The sequence below is a fragment of the Notothenia coriiceps genome, unplaced genomic scaffold (genome assembly GCF_000735185.1).
Source record: "Notothenia coriiceps isolate Sejong01 unplaced genomic scaffold, NC01 NC01_scaffold00026375, whole genome shotgun sequence".
NCBI lineage: Eukaryota > Metazoa > Chordata > Actinopteri > Perciformes > Nototheniidae > Notothenia > Notothenia coriiceps.
Genome location: NW_011359076.1, coordinates 139,680 through 156,470, shown reverse-complemented (window position 1 = coordinate 156,470; position 16,791 = coordinate 139,680). Strand labels below are relative to the sequence as shown.

Sequence of the window (16,791 nt, the reverse complement as noted above, 5' to 3'; positions counted from 1 at the left end):
ACACACACACACACACTATTTTTTTCTTTTATTTACCCAAAAAATATATTGTATATTAACGGGGCTATTAATACTTTAATCGGGTTTATCGGGATGACGTCATAATTCCTAATATCGGCCCGATAATTATCGTGCACCACTACTGTCTAATCAGCATCTTGATATGCCACACCTGTGAGGTGGGATGGATTATCTCGGCAAAGGAGAAGTGCTCACTATCACAGATTTTTTCAGATTTGTGAACAATATTTGAGAGAAATTGTTATTTTGTGTATATAGAAAATGTTTTAGATCTTTGAGTTCATCTCATGAAAAATAGGAAAAAACAAAAGTGTTGCATTTATATTTTTGTTCAGTGTAGTTCATCCACCAAATGTTTCCTCTAGTGCCACTGGGGCAGCATGTGGGACTGCAACAAGTTCACAAACTGCCATTGAGTGAAGCTAAATTAAAAGGCTAAAAGGAATAGAATATTGCATTGTGTACATTTCAACAAATCGATTAAATAAAAGCTGACGACTTAAGGAATGCTTATGTAATGTGGCTTCGAAGACAATGTCTGACCTCGAGGCTGAGATAGAGCTCTCCCAGGAAGAGCACATAGGAGTGGAACTTCTTCTGAGTCTCTTTGTCTCCTTGTACAGCTCCATCCCTCTGTTCATACTCTGTCCGACACCTAGGGCAGACGACGCATTATAGCTTTGAAACATCACTTTGAATGAACAATGACAGGTCCAATGCTTCCTGGCCTTATTCTCACTGAATAACTGAGAGTAATGTAAAACATATTCCTACTCTCTACTACTGCTGTGAAACTAATATTTCATACTTATTTTACCCTTTTCAACAATCCAATTATCAAAATATTTGCATTTCATGAAAAATAAAGGGACTTTGGTCATAAGATTTCATCTACCCCGATATCGACCTACATTAAATCCAGTCAAATATAAACAAATGACCTTTTTAGGAGCAGCTGACGAAAGTTGCCACTTGGAGGGCTGACGGTGAGATGATGAGACAGGTAGTTACAGAGCCGGGCGCCCGTGTACGAGAAGTTCGGAATGGCAGTAGACTGCAATGAAAGGAAGAGTTAATACATTGTCTTATACCATTGTGTGGTTCACCAGAAACATAAACATAAATATATATATATATTTCGATGTGCATGCTTTGTTAAGACAGGTTTGGTTTAAAATCATATTGTTTACTATTCATACACACAGCAACATGAGAAGTGATGGTGTGTCTCTAACCTGTGTGTAAATCAGCTCCACCAGCTCATTCAGCAGCTCCTCAGTAGTGACCCAGGAATTGAGCATCGCCGTTATCTGTTCAACGTCAGACTCAAAGGAGCCTGGTGAGGAGCTCAGGTGGGCCAGGAAGTCTGTCACCGTCTCAGCCAAGGTTTGTTCCTCATAATAGCTTGTGCTGTCATCAGAAAAAGAGGGGTCCTATACAAAAATCACAAAAAGAACATGAACAACTATTGAAAAACCCAGAACACGTTCTTGTGCTGCTGCAAACATACATTTAGAAGTATAAGTTTAAAAAGAAGAAATCTAAGATAAACTTTAACTCTTTACAAAAGCAATGATAGATGTGTTACTGACACAGTTCCTGTCTCCAATTACAACAGCAGTAAAGAGAAAAATGTTTCAAAACACATTAAAAAAAAGGAAGTTATAACATCAGAATAAAGGCATAATAGCGTTACTCTTACTTCACAGGAGTTCATTCCAGAAGGGAAAAACTCTGGGGCACTCGCTGAAAGCTTTGACGACTGGACCAAAGAATCTGCTTCATTAAAACCTCTGGAGGCAGACGCACTGTTGGCATTTGCACTTGGTTGGTGTTTGCTCGGTCTTTTAAAATCTAAAAATGGAAGAAAGATATTCTCAGTCTTAGTTACATCTTTAACTACTCATCCAACATGGGTGGATTGTCTCTCTTTTCTTTAAAGAACAAGCTGGCAATAGTCTATAGTGTTGAACAATGTTTAACAATAATTAAACAATGTTGATCTTTCAGTAGGTCCTTAATTAGAATATTTCATTTTGATTTATTTTCTAAAAACATCCAAGCTGAACACCGCAGTTTGTTTTTAGCAAATCTCACCAATTAGTACATTTGAATACGACTGCAATTAAAGTCTATGGCACAGAGGAACAAGCTTCATCGGGTTCAAGATATGGGCACAACATGTTTTGTGCACAACAGAATGAAAAGAAAAAAAGACAACAGGGTGTAAAAACAGCCAATACACAGTTAACAGAAAGAAATACCTGTGCTTAAAAAGTACAAAACATTGATTGAGTAACTTATATTGAGTGCAAAGACATAGTACTGCACACTATACTATGTTTCACTTACAAAAGTGCTGCTGTGAGTACTTAGAGTTTCATGCAGGATTGCAAATTATGCATATGTGCTGATCTCAGCTCTCTGTTCCCATGCTTATTGTTTAGGGTCATACTATAGGTGCGGCTAGAGTACAGTACACATCAACCTAGTGGAGCTATCTGTGGATTGGTTTGCTGTTATCCCAGGAAATAATACCAGAATCTGCTGTGATATTTATTTTCGAGGCAGATAATATCAGTACAATTCCCACCAATACTAGTTGATGCTAACTTTCATTTTGTGATATTTTTCAACATTATATATATTGCTTTAGCCTTTGTAATCACGTGGTGTGTTGACCATACAGAAACACACAATAGTGCTGTGAAAAGTCCACACATTAGACTCATTCTGATACAGTTGCACATCTGACACAGATAATAAAGCTTTAGTGATACATTCTAAACCGTGAACTATTTCACTGGCACTTTAATTCCCTACTCCTTAGCGCCAGCTGCTTGATCAGATTAAAGGGAGCAGAAAAGGGAACTATTTTTGCCACTTTGCTCTGCGTAGACAAACGTTATAACGTGGCTATAACGAAAGATTGCTCCAAAACGTTATATCTAGGTAAGACAGTTGTAAATGTGGTACGTAACTAAAGAACCATGCAATATCTGAGTGGGAGCTTTTTTTAGACGGAGCGTTACAAACACAATCCAACAGGTGCATGTCGCAACAGCAACATGCTAAAGCGAGCTAACATTAATGGTATTTAGCAGCTAGCTAACTATCATTAATTTCAACAGCAGATTTAACCAGGTAACACGAGGATATTAACCCTTAACGCTTGTCAGTATAACTATTAACCTAAGGTTATGTTGTGGCTACTATTCATTTTACGTAAAAACAGTCTTTGGCCTTCACTTGTAATAATGTCAGAGGGGGTCGTTTACAAGGAATCGAATGTGAAAGTAGCTAGCTTAATTAGCTCAGTTATTGCCGTTGTTAGCTCGTTGACAGCCCCATACCTCCAGCAACCATGGCGTCGGCCGCGCTTGTGCTGTTTTCAGAATAAGGCGGGGATGTTCGCGGCTGTCTCAACGGCTCCCTTTGGTTGAAAAGCGGGGCTTTGGGGTCTCCATTGCCGGTGGACCCCACAAGCCCGGGGTCCGCGGGAAAATGTCGGGACCTCTCTGCTCCGGGTGCTCGGTTAAAACAATCTTCGTTCATGGTTGCTCGTATGTCTCTCAAAGCGGCATCAGAAAGATCAAGATCAGCAGTTAACTTGTTTTTGTGGTGCGTAGCATCAATTGTTTGTGTTTTAAGACCATAAAACACGACCTATCTCTCTTTCATGATGCCTTTCACTAAATCGGCTAGTATCACAACTTTTTGTTGGCCACTTCCTTTAACAACAAACTCCCCGTTGCTGATTATCCGTGAAAATTAAAGTGTCTCCCTCTGGTGGCGTGGAGGGCAAAGCTCAGCCATAAATCGTGCATCTCGCTGAAATTAAGGAATGGTACTAATGGTAAAATAATTCAGATTTTTAACTCCATAACATCCAAACAGTCAACCACTAAATATACATAATGTTACTTTATAGGAAATGTTCACACATTAAAATAAATATGAGAATACAACATTTAAAAATAAGGTATTTGACTCCAATTGTAAGCTGTCATTGTACCTACACAAAGTTATGACTACAGCTAAACAACAAAGGCAAGAAAGCTGCACAAAATTAAACATACACATTTATATATAACTCATAGTGCTTCTTTAAGATTAACTAAATAGGAATACATGCATCATTTTTTAACCGACTTGGTGCCTGACCATCATTCAAAATATGCTGCTGTGGCCTGAATTTTTGAATTACTAATGTCACAAGTCGAAATTCGACTAAATAACACAAATTTTTTTTGACTAAATGTGGAAAATGTCTTGGTCAAAATGAACTTGTATTGACTTTAGTTACAGTTGCTTGGATGGTTTTGCTTCTAAAACTCTATGTGACCTATAAAGTCCTGTATGCCTAGAACGTCTGCGTTTTTCTACTGCCCCATTTTTGGGTTTTAGGTTATCTGGATGATGGACCTGTTAAAGTGTATGAGTGGTTGAATATGTCAAATGACGTAGTATTGATTTATTATATCTGCAAAAGCACTGTTGTACAATTTTGTGGAACTAACTGATATATCTGACTCACATTTATGCACCACAGAGGCGATTCTGGACCTGTGCAGCCCCTCCAGAAAGCCTCCCTCCCTGAGCTCTCTCAGTAGCTGCCCACTACAAACATGTGTTGCACCAGAGCTCTCAGTGTAAGTATTCATTAGTTGTTTGAGCCTCCAGCCATTTTCCACTTGTTTCCCAAAGCTGGATCACATTATGCCACAGAGAATTCCCGTGCCAGAATAAGGAAATCCACTTCGATAAAACGATTACTGCCCCTTATTTGCTATTGTTGTTGTTTATCCCCCAATGCCAATGTCTTGGCCTCAGCAACAACAACACCACATTACAAAATCGCTTTCATAAGCAGAGAAAATGCATTCGACTCTGTATGGTGCAGAGATTGTCATGAAATACTATTCCATATGTTGCCATTGGCCCTGACTGTCATGGTGGATTCCATTGCAGCATTCCTTGGCATTAATCATTTGTCGCGGTGATTCCTTGGGCAATGAAAGGACAATATACTATAGCCTAAATAAACTGTTTCCTGTACTATTAATATGATTCACATTGCTTTTGTTGCTTTGGAGCCCCACTCACAGGCCAACTTGGATAAATGTCTCTTGCCACAGGTCTCTCAACTTCCTGTCTAAATCTACTCTCTTCGTCTTCTCGTGCCGTTGCTGAGATGGATGTTCAGAGAGGCGGGATAAGAGAACATGAGGCCCGGAAGCCTGTGGTGTTAATGTTCTCCCCGTGATCTTTTGATCTGGCATCAAGGCAGCTGTCATTGATTAGTGTGTTTGTAGATGATTACTAAGGGAAATGGGTGGTCAGACACAGGTCATATCTCTCTTTCTGCCTCCACACACTTTCAAGGCCCTGCAGTAAACATATTGGCAGAAGTGATGCTGTCCAACATGACAGAGCTAGTTTGATATTTTAGATTTTTTGTGGCAGATCTGTAATAATTGGGTAATACTAAGATATTATGTCAGCATCTACAGGCAATACCACAGAAGGAACCTCCCTCCCATTTTGTTGTCATTGGTCTATATGTTTCCTTTTTGCTTGGGAAATAATCATTAGTGCAATGGTTGCCACATGGAAAATCTGGCGAGGCATTACAGTTGCCTTTTGGCCCTCAGATAAGAATAGACTAACTGTGACCTGAAAGTTCACCAGGGTTTATCACTTCTTGCTGTTCCACTTTAGTAAAATCAATTTCCGTGTATTGAGGAAGTCAGACAACTACATTGCAGAGGAGATTTTTTTATTTTAATTTCACATAAAAGAGTTCCTATAAAAAGTAAAGAATGCAAAGGAATGCTTGCCTTGTAAGTATTCCCCTCCAGTTAAATATTTCACAAAAATAAATAAATCATTACATTACAGTCAAAACACAGTGGTTAAGTATCAAACATTTGCTTTAAATGTGTTGCATCCTCTATTATTCATGCTGTGGTGATGAACTGACCAATCATTTCCCTCATCTTGTCTAGTCTCATCTCTCCTTTTATCTTGCAGATTATCTGGGTTCTCGATGTAAAATGTGGATTATAAATAACATCTTCTGCATCTACCGCAGTATTAGCTGGGACAGTATCCCCTGTGTTGTCTGCATTACACACATACTCCAGTTGCAACAGTTTGGCACAGAAAAGAAGGATAAATATTGCATCCGGTGCCACAGAAAACACAAATATCATCCTTTCCCACTAAATAAAGTACGTGATTTCAGTAAAAGTCAGGAGCAGATACCATATTTTTTTGTGTAACAGTGTTAGTGCCTTGTTTCCAATATGAGATTTCTCAGTGTCTTTATTTTACAGCTTTTTTATTATTGAAAACCTCTCTGTCCAGTGCTGCTTATCCTCCTCCCCCTGTTGATCCCTCCAGTTCACACCATAATTGGAAGGAAGTGGGTGGCCGTGTTCTTCCTGCGGGTTTTCTTCCCTCTCAGCGGCTTCCCGTGGACATTCAGACCCACAAACATCTGCCGCTTCTTGTTCCTCCACTCAGCTGATGCGTACGTGTTGTAGCCATTCTCCTCAATGCGCTCCTTCAGGGTGCAGTCGACACCGAACTCTCTCTGTAAAAACAGTAGGTATCATGTTTCAATGTTTTAACCCAGGCATGTGAGGTTAAGGCAAAACACACATCATTTTCTTGTGCAAATCCATTGTGGTTGCTCATGGTACCGTGTTTATTTACTACTCCTCCTTAATCCATATTGCATGTTTTGCTTTGTGAGCTTGAGTAGAAGTTAGTGTGCTCTTCTAAAATTGCATAGTTAGAGGTTAACGTGTGCGCACGGCCTGGTTGTTTTTAGAGTTGACCCAGCAGTTAGAAAAGTAAAGATAAGAACTCCTTTGATAAGGACAGACTATCTCTCTTTCTCTGGAGCATTCAGATTGACCCCTGACCCGGATACTAACCGCTCCGTACAGCTCTCCCTTCCTGCTGATAGCCAGATAGTAGTTGCTGTTCAGCCCTTTGATGGCCACCACTCCCACGTCCACCGATGTGATTTCCAGAATGCCTAGGGTTCAGCAAAAAATACAGTTATATCAATGTATGTCAACATTCACAGTGAGCATAGCAGCTTGATGTCATTTGTGCATGTAACTCAACTGCTGAGATCAAAACACTTTAAAAAAAAATCACGTAGACAAAAAGAAAACAAAGAAAAAAAAAACGTGTTTTTGACTCGTAGTTGAGGTAGATGAGTTTACAGAATTGTATAAATAAATCCATAACGTTTTACAGAACTCGGAGAGGGTGAGAGTAACGAACGGATAACAAAATATTGCACGCTCATTCTAGGACATTTAGGAACACACAGTGTGGGAATTCTGCCTAAGTCCTTAAGCAAGATTTATCGTTTTGTTGATATTATAAAGGCACTTTACAACCTGTAACAGATTCCAGCTGCGCAAGCCATTTAGTTTGAAAATTAATAGGTGGATACCGCAGAGATTCTCAGGTTGTTTATGTTCTGTTTGGTTTTTCCAAGTCCCGGTGCAAGCAATTCAGGGTTCTCATAGGCTATTAGAGGGGCTAATTTATACCCCAGTTAACAAGGGCATGCTTTTGCCCCAGACAGCTGTGGTTATTTGTGTGGTCTAAGTATCAGAGGTCAGAGAGATATAACTTCCTAACGTGTCCTTTGACCACAGAACCTACTTGTCTCGTCTTATCCTGTGTGTGTGTGTGTGTGTGTGTGTGTGTGTGTGTGTGTGTGTGTGTGTGTGTGTGTGTGCACATTAACCTCCCCTGTTCCCATGGCATGTTTGATTTCATGCCTCCCTCCCTGACTTCCTTTCCCCACTTCCTGTGAGCTGTCGTTATTTTAGCCAGATAAGCACACATGTGTGCGCACACACACACGCTTCAGCGTGGGGTGTGAACTCCAGTCAACGACAACCTTTGATCAGATCAGCAACCCCTCCTCTGTCTGATGACTGTTTGTGTGGTAGCCCGCCCCACTGTCAGGCCCACTCTCCGGTGGTTGGGGGCCTCTAAGGCTGCCAGCCTGGTACATGAGGGGACAGTGGACGATGCAGGTGTGCCCCCAAAGATCAATCTCTTTTTTCTTTTTTGTTGAATAGAGCAGCTTCCCTCCTGTTTATGAGGTCTTGACTGTATCAGTTTCTAGTTCAAACAGTGGCACCTCGGGGCAGTGAGGTCTGAAGCGGCAAGGCGGTGGTGGGGACTGTATCACAACGGCCATTGAAGATCTGAGAGGAGCTGGTTTCTGTATGGGATCGGGTGTCGGGTACGGAGTGAGGATGTAAGACAATCTATGGCAGTCTCTGGCTGCTCTGTAAACATGGGAGGGATGAAAGCAAGGAGAACAGAGGAGGACAGAGGAGCCATGACAGTGAGACTGGGGGTGGAGTGAGGATTAGTAAGTCTGTAATGATCACTGATCAAAGACCGCCACCGGAGGCAGAGGGGAGACAGGTCGCATACACACACACAGGCGCACACACGTATCTACGTACTGACACACACATACACAGAGATGATATTGTAGCAGGTGAATGTGCACTTGCAAATCTAACCTGGCTGTGTAACTGCACAATCTCCATTCACTGTTCTCTGCTTGGTGCTAAACTCGGCCCACGAGTGGAGAGTAATGAGTTCATGGCTGCAAGTATGGGGAAACACCACCACCAAAACAGCCTACTCCAGATTACTACATTAAGCCTCAAATGTGACAACAATGCTTTTTACGTGGTACATTTTACAAACCGCACGTGAAAAATGTAGCCGTAAGTCAGCCAGCCGTGCAGGTTCAGCTGTTTATTTGGGGAGACAGCAGTTTTTCTTTTGCATGCTGGTTGCTTTTCTGTGTGGCTTATTTCTGTTTGGAGTTACAACAGTAAATGGTGCGTTGGTCTTGGAATGGAGGCACACAATGCCAGTGAGAATTAAAGGTGGTTTTTCCACAGTCGGATGCCAGAAACCATGTGCTTTGCATCTGAATTGTTATTCCTCCTCACCCCAGCTTTGCTGTTATTTTTAAATAAATAAAAAAGGGTTTCTGCCATTCCCATGAGGATAAATGAAGTGGAACAAGGCGTAAATCAGGATACACAGTAATAACACTTGATACAGACCACACAGAATGTATCTGAGAATGTATCTGAGAAAAGCTATACATTTCTCTTCTCATACCTCAATAAGAGCACCATCTGTTTTTTTCCCCACGCCAAAGGCAACTGCTTTGATTAAAGGACATGAATGCACAAACACTTAAGCACACGTTCGCATATAACACACACACACGTTTTGAACCATGTCCAGAAGCATCTTGCACACGTGGCCCCTAAAGCACAGAATCACAAATGATGGCGGGACAGAAATACACACACACACACACACACACACACACACACACACACACACACACACACACACACACACACACACACACACACACACACAAACAAACACACAAACCCTGACAGGCTCACCCTCTCACACCGTCACAGCCTCGGATAATTACCAAAATGTTTTACCGCCAAACTTTGCCTTTAGTCTTATTAAGCAATATTTCACTCAGAGCCGCTAGTCGTCGTACATTCAGGAGAACTCAGCTGTGAATCACTCATATTTTAATCACATACTTAGGCCATGCAGATACCTACTTAGCTGACTTTAACATAATCTCCCTCCCTTTCTCTCTGCCTCTCTGTAACCTCAGCACAGGCGCTCAGCGGGTTTGAAAGCCATGTGGGACAGTTTTGCGCTGGCATCCCCATAAATCTGTGGGAGGCTGGATACTGGCTCTTTAACAGACAGTGAGCCGGGTCCTCGCAGGGCCACAGACAGCACCAAAAACCAAAGCCTCCACATCTCGTACACCTCTAGGAAAAGCATGGTAAATCTATAAATGAATCTATTGCAGAAAATCAATGTAGTGTGATTTGTCTTGCAACTTCTGGCTCAGCAAAATGTAAGCCATCCTCCACTCATCGCAAAAAAACTTGATATTTTATCACTTCAAGGGACCATCGAGGGTCTACAAAGGACGTCAGCCCTGGGATCATGTCTAGCCCCAGGGGCCAGAGTAAAGACTAAAGCTGCTGTTGTGTAGAATCCTTTACCGTGTGAACCTGATATGAGGGCACATAATCCACACACAGTGTCCTCAGACCCCCCCAGGACACATCTTTTTGATGGCACCACCATTGATACTGAAGACGCGCGGCTTTGATGTGGCCACAATGATGTTCAGCCATGTCATTCATGAACTTGTACCTCTAGAGATTCTCCTGTGCTCCCTTTCACCTCCCTTCGATGCTCACTCTGAACTACCTCAAACTAACTTTTGGAAATGGCAACACACTCCTAAAAATGAGAAGGTGCTGGCCAATAAAAAAGAGGACAGAGTGGTAAATCCTCTTCCAAACATACATAAAGTTTGGGGTGATTTCACACACCACTGTTATGATAACTGAGTCAGACTTCCTTTCAGTTTTACAACTTAAAAGAAAATTCTACTTCTACCACTAACAAAAATGCAGTAAAGGCATTGCGATGTTATACAGTCAGTAAATAAAGTTGCCTCTTTCATGACCTTGTCAAAACAAACATCTCCCCTGACATTATGCCTCCCCATGCCATTTCCCCTAAGTCACTTTGATTGAATATGTGGTTTAGCTCTCCCAAGAGGAACATTAAAAGCTTCCATATACACTCTGGGTTGGGGGACAGAGTGTGAGAGGGAGGGAGGGAAAAAAGAGCATGTGAGAGATGTATACTGTATGTGTGAGTGTGTGTGTCAGTAATAAGGGAGCACATGTGTCATCCTCCGCTGCTATATGATCACACACCCACTGAAGCATGTGAGTGCCTGCTGGCTGATAGGCACACACACTTAGCTTGGTGGGAACACTGGAAGACTAATGAGAAAGCTATTTAACTGACTGATATCCCGAAACATACAACGTGTAATTACTCTAAAGACTTGTTTCTCTGAGTGCAGCATGTCAAACTGCTTTAAACAAATGTCTGATCTGTCATGGAGGGTATGTAATTTGCCGGACGATGTCTGGCTGGCGAGCAAACTGAGTGGGAGAGTGAGAGAGACACAGACAGGCAGAAAAAGTCTGAAAGCATTGATGAGACTGACAACCATATCCTTCCCCCTCGCACCCCTATCCCTGTTCTTCTGTGGTTGTTATCAGTGCTGTTTAACCAGGGCTGTGAAGACAGCCTGATAATGGCTGCCTTATCTGCCCCTGCTCCTTTTTAAGCCATCTGAGAGCTACCATCATTGTGCTGAACGTTTGGACAGGAGAGATACCAGTGGGATGTCTGGTTTAAAACAAAATACGACTAATGCTTCATCCAAACGACCAACCAACGGGCAGGCTGGCAGTCTCAGAATATCATCCAAGAAACATGCTTTTATATAAATGTGATGTTTTACGCAGCGTAATATATCCAGTTTATGCACTTCTTATAAAGAACAACCACCTGATTTCTCAAATGAGAAATAAATAAACATTTAAGAGGGTTTCTTATTGCAATAAATGTCCCACAGGTGCTCTTTGTTGTGCGTGATAAACAAATGCCTTAAAAGGTCAAAAGTTTTGGCTGCATAAATTAAAAGTTTGGCTGTAAAAACTGTGTGCTCAAACAAGCCTGGTTTCTTCTCACATTTAACTTTTGCAGCCACCACCACATAGACTCAGATCATCGTTGGTGTCTGTTTCCTTCCTTTCTGTCTACTTTTGCTCATGTATATCACCAGGAATTACTTACTGAGGGGGTCATCCTTGCTCTTGGTTCCATTGACCTTTCCGTCCCTATCGATCCTCAGGAAAAACTTCTGGAAAGAGAACAGCTTCCTCCTCCGCATGTCCCCTGTGAGATGATTGTAGCTGCGCACATGCCTGCCTTGTGGCCCCCCAGTCCGACCCAGGGGGCCCCCAGTGGCCCTGGGCCTAGACAAAACCTCAGTCTCAGAAATGTTCAGTGGGACCCTGAGAGTTCGAGGGTTGGCGAGCCTTAGTCTGTCTCTGCGGGGCTGATGGCAAGCTGCCCCCGGTAGGGAGAAGGAAAAAAACACCAGGGCAACCAGAAGAGGCAAAGACAGGGAGGAAAGCAGTGTGGATGGGGAGCTCAGTCTGGTCCCAGCGTGAGCCCCTAACCCAGCCCTGGAGCAGGACGAGGCAGAGGCAGCCTTACTCCCTCCAGCAGCCCATCTGATCATGGTAGTGTGCTGTGTGGAGGACTACAGGCAGCCTCAGAGCCTGGGACATGCTGCTGGGGGCGAGAAAAGGCTGGGAGGGCAGGGAGGGGAGCCCTCCACAGTCCAGACGCGGCGAGGTGGTCCCCCTGCAGAGTCCCAATTATTTAGCACCTGGATAAGATTCTTTCCCTCTCAATTATTTTTGATAGTTTTCGACAAGTCAATGTGAGTCCTCTTCTCCACCGATAAAGTTTTAGGCTGAAGATCAGAAAGTCTGTTTTGGAAAATAAAACAGTCTGAATGAACAAAGAGTACGACAAAAACAACACACCGATTACTTTTTGAGTTTATTCCATTACTGAACCTGTTTTTCCACTTCCCCTACGTTTTCTAATCGCTCTAAATTGTTTGTAAACGTTGACTACTCGGCTGCTCGTGTGACCCTTTTATTTCCAGGCACTTTCTAAATAAAAAAAAAACAGTAAATAAAAAGATATCAAGTTCACTGATATCCAGTCAGAAAGATTGCCATGTGAAAAAAAATCCTTAATTCCAGTACAATGAAAGAAAAAGGCAATATACCTGTCCAATAGCTGTTTCACTCCACATGTGCAGAAAAGGATTTTCAGATTTCAGTCTGAGGAGAAAAAGCAGGAATCAAGACTTGAGGGGAACGCTGGTCAATCCGGGCGCATGTGAGATAATCCATCTGTGTTCTCTCCTCATCTATTTACCCCCAAATGACTCCACCTTCATGAAGCATCGAGGTAACGGTCTGGGGAGGTCTTCCTCTCGCTCTAGGGGTTGATTCAGAGTGATTTGCCTCCTCTTCGTTGGGTTTCTTGATACAAGGATTCCTGGTGTGATCTCCTCACCTGGAGGCTGATCACAGAAAATGACTGTGTTGTGTTGTGTGTAGCTGTGTGACTCTGTTAGTTATTTGATCCCTCCCTCCTTTACTCAACTTCCCCTCACACATATGGGAACATGTGTGTGTGTGTGTGTGTGTGTGTGTGTGTGTGTGTGTGTGTGTGTGTGTGTGTGTGTGTGTGTGTGTGTGTGTGTGTGTGTGTGTGTATGCCTACATACAAGCTGATCTGACTTATGAGAGTGTGTGAGAGGTGATAGCAGGGTTTATCTGAGTAGATGCAGCAGGGCAGGAAGAAGCCGTCTGGTAGTATTGGATCTGTCCCGAAGGCTAAAGATTGTACTGGTGATGGCTTTATTGAATAATCAAAGGGCTGTTCTGTTTTCTGTATGGTTGCAAAAAATAGGACTCGTGTTTTTTTGTTGTTATCTTGTGTAAGATGGAGTGTGAATGAATACAAAATGTAGACCCACTTATTACTCATTAAGATGTGATAATCCTAACAAGTGGTCATCCTGCTCTATCTCTTCAGATAAAAATCATATTAAGTTACTATGGCCGGTTCCAGTCTGGAAGCTGGTCTTATCACGGCCATCTCCTCTCCTCTCTCTTTCCCTCAAGGCACTTTATCGTAGTGTGTTATCTGTCTTGCGTCGCTGTAATGCAATGAAGCTCTCTAGTTTCACTCAGCAGACCTCCGCCTTCCTTTGGGACTCAGGTGTCTGAGTGGCCCTCGGCCAATGAGACTCTCTTAAACGAACCATGCATCATTTGCTCCTCAAGGCAAGGCAGGCACAGGATGGACAATATCATGGCGGACTAGACAACAATGCACAATATGTGGAGTGAATGTGCAAAACATTAGGGACGGTCACTGTTCTCACGAAGCACACTGAATAAACACTTCACATTATGCAAAGAGTGTTGCAACACCAGAGAGACAATTCAAGTCTTATTAAGATGTCAACAATGATCAAGTGCCATGTGGGGAGGCGTGTGGCACAGTGGGTAGAGCCTTGGTGTTGAGATCAGGGGGTCACAGGTTTGAACCCCACTGCAGTCAACATGTCGTTGTGTCCCTGGGCAAGACACTTCATCCCAAATTGCTCCTGTGGGCATTGTCCACAGTATTGAGTATGTAAGTTGCTTTGGATAAAATCTTTTAACAAGTAACATGTCATGTCATGTAATGTGGTGACATTTCTAACCATCTGCTATGATAAACTAAACTTGTGCTGGCAGTCTTATCTGTCCTCCCTGATCTTTGTGTCTTTAATGTCCGGGTCTGTCCTCTTCCTCGCTTTCCTTCCCCTAAGTCCCAGTTTTTAGCGCCTGCTTTAATGTCTGTCAACGATCTATGGCCAGAACAGCAGTCTTGGCATGGCTTTATCTGGGAAACAAACAAAGCTATCTTATCATGGTTTCCTTTGTGGTGTCCTTCCCAATGTGATAACCTGAATCAGTGCAGAGGAAACAGAGCTGGGAGGAGCAGCCATCATTCTTATTGATTATTAATAGATTAAGTTGTTCTAGATTTATTTTCATTGCTTACAATTGCTTCTACTTTACCTAAATGTTGTTATTACAATTAATGATTGTATCTAAATGTTGATTTAAGTATATGTATCTCTAATGAAGGTTTATATTCTTTTCAAGATTCAAAGGTTTTATTATTATGTGCACAGCTACAGTGTACTTATGGCAATGCTAATCTTAGGTCCCGAGCTCCTCGAACACAAATGTTGTTTATCATGTTGTAGTTAAAGTAAAATATGTTATTTCTCATTTTATAAATCAAAGTTTGTCATTTGTATGAAAACGAATTATTAATTTACTTTTTTTATTTGTGTCATGCAAAACATTAGGCTATCCAACATGTTATTACATACATTTCCTGTCTTGCATTGTGTGGAATAGAAAAAAAGAGAAAATAATCAGCTCATTTAAATGTTTGAATTTAAAATGAGCACAAATAGACACAAATTCCAAATACTCAGTTTAGATTGGTTAATTTTGTGCATTCATTGTATTATATTCTCTTCTTTAAAAACCTTGGCGAGGTTTAATTACTTTCACTGTAAGGCTGTAAGAAATGTAAGTGACAATATCTTGAAAGAAATCAATTTATTATATCAAAGTTGTGTGGCCTGGAAATATGCAAATATGTTTGTTGGAAAATATTTTTGGGAAAAGTACTAAATTAAATAGCTTGTCTGTGATTTATCATTCTACTTGTGTACGGTTCACTGGACAATCATGGCCCGACGATCTATTCTTTCTATTAGAAGTATGATAGGTAAGATACTGTAAAATATCTCAGTTTAATGCATCAGGATTGCATTTGAAACTAGAGAATGCAATTCCTGAAGAAATTGCTAGTGGGAATGCTTTATGCTGAAAAGCTGACGTTAAGCTGCTGAAATGTAATGTGTAAGAAGAAAGTGAATAATTTAGATTGAAATGATACATGAACACTGGGGGCTTGAATGTGTAATAAGAGAAGAAAAGAAAGTAAAAAGGCTTGGAAAAGCAGAAGAATATTTGAACTGCAAACGTTTGAACTAACTTAATGGCGAATGATCTGTCGCCAACGGCATTTGATGACATCCCATAATACGTTTAGATGCGTTGATGGCTGCATCGTTACCAAACCTGTGAAGTTTTGGGCCATGGCAACACAATGAGAAATCTCTCAAGAAGAAATCTCTCAAAACTGTGCCTTAGATGTCTTCACGGCTGGACTTAGCACACATGTGAAGTTTGAGCACTTTTTGAACATTTTCATAGGAGTTATAGCGACATCGTCTTTTATGAAGAGGGATGCGTTTCCATGGAAACGGCATATGATGACACTCCATAATTAACATAGAGCTGTTGAGGGCTGGACTGTTAACCATTATCTGAAGTCTGGTGCTCTGAGCATGTCAGTTGGAGTTATGACATCATCGTGTTCCATGACACAGGTGTTTATATTTGAGCCAAGACGTGTCCAGAGATCAAAGGTTTCCATGGTGATGTGCAGTAATCAGTGAGAGGAGAGCATTTTCATTGTTCTGAATGAGAGATAAACCTCTTACATGTGAACGTTTTGTTGAAGAACCGTAACAGATATCGGTGAAATTTCAAAACGTGAAGCATGTCAAGGAACTTGAGCATCTGAAGTGTACTTTTTGTGTACTTTCGGGTTAATAATTTGGCCTTTTTGGCAGATTAACTAAAGGTGTGCGGCTGCTGTGGTGGGGAAAGATGAGGCTGAACTTACAATGGGGTTTAATGGAGACATGTTGAAAGTTTTTGTCACTTCATGCCCTCAAGAGGCATTTTGTTTAATTATTTTGCTTAATATTTTTTTATTTTTCAAGCTACGAGATGTTTTCCTACGTTTCTCATGAAAAATTATGTCTCAAGAATGTAGGGTTTGGGCATTATGGCAGGTTTAAAAGAAAATATGAAGGCAAAATTAAATCTGTCCTCCTAGCTGTGACACCACACACTCTAAAATCTGAAGAAGGCCTCTTTACCAAGGTCTGAACAATGTTGAATATCTCTAAAAGTGCAAATCAGAATTAAAAGTTGTGTTAGATGAATAATGTCAGAAAGATGTGTAACATTTTAAAGGTGGAATTAGATTTCTGAGTGAAAGTATGAAGGAGCAGTTAGCAGTTGAAGTTGCATGAAGATTGTTCAA

The 16,791-nt window shown here is 41.5% G+C and overlaps 2 protein-coding genes and 1 long non-coding RNA gene across 4 annotated transcripts; 1 reads left to right on the top strand and 2 right to left on the bottom strand.

Annotated features, from left to right (window-relative positions):
- Positions 1-508: 508 nt before the first annotated feature.
- On the bottom strand, positions 509-3,757 carry paip1 (poly(A) binding protein interacting protein 1). The gene is made up of 5 exons (XM_010784335.1): positions 3,375-3,757; positions 1,724-1,875; positions 1,257-1,454; positions 963-1,075; positions 509-676 (listed from the first exon to the last, which is right to left on the bottom strand). The coding sequence occupies exons 1-5, from the start codon at positions 3,574-3,576 to the stop codon at positions 532-534; spliced, it is 810 nt and encodes a 269-aa protein (XP_010782637.1). The 5' UTR covers positions 3,577-3,757; the 3' UTR covers positions 509-531.
- LOC104956795 (uncharacterized) lies at positions 1,890-5,241 on the top strand. Its single transcript, XR_799601.1, has 3 exons — positions 1,890-2,973; positions 4,574-4,673; positions 5,160-5,241. It is a non-coding gene; the product is annotated as an uncharacterized lncRNA (long non-coding RNA).
- Positions 5,242-6,401: 1,160 nt separating this feature from the next.
- On the bottom strand, positions 6,402-13,087 carry LOC104956796 (fibroblast growth factor 10-like). 2 transcript variants are annotated; one of them, XM_010784338.1, is made up of 5 exons: positions 12,970-13,087; positions 12,818-12,872; positions 11,806-12,509; positions 6,966-7,069; positions 6,402-6,619 (listed from the first exon to the last, which is right to left on the bottom strand). In XM_010784338.1, the coding sequence occupies exons 3-5, from the start codon at positions 12,254-12,256 to the stop codon at positions 6,428-6,430; spliced, it is 747 nt and encodes a 248-aa protein (XP_010782640.1). In that variant the 5' UTR covers positions 12,257-12,509; positions 12,818-12,872; positions 12,970-13,087; the 3' UTR covers positions 6,402-6,427. The 2 variants fall into 2 exon arrangements, with proteins under 2 accessions (XP_010782640.1, XP_010782639.1); XM_010784337.1 differs by having other exon boundaries at positions 12,818-13,087.
- Positions 13,088-16,791: the final 3,704 nt, after the last annotated feature.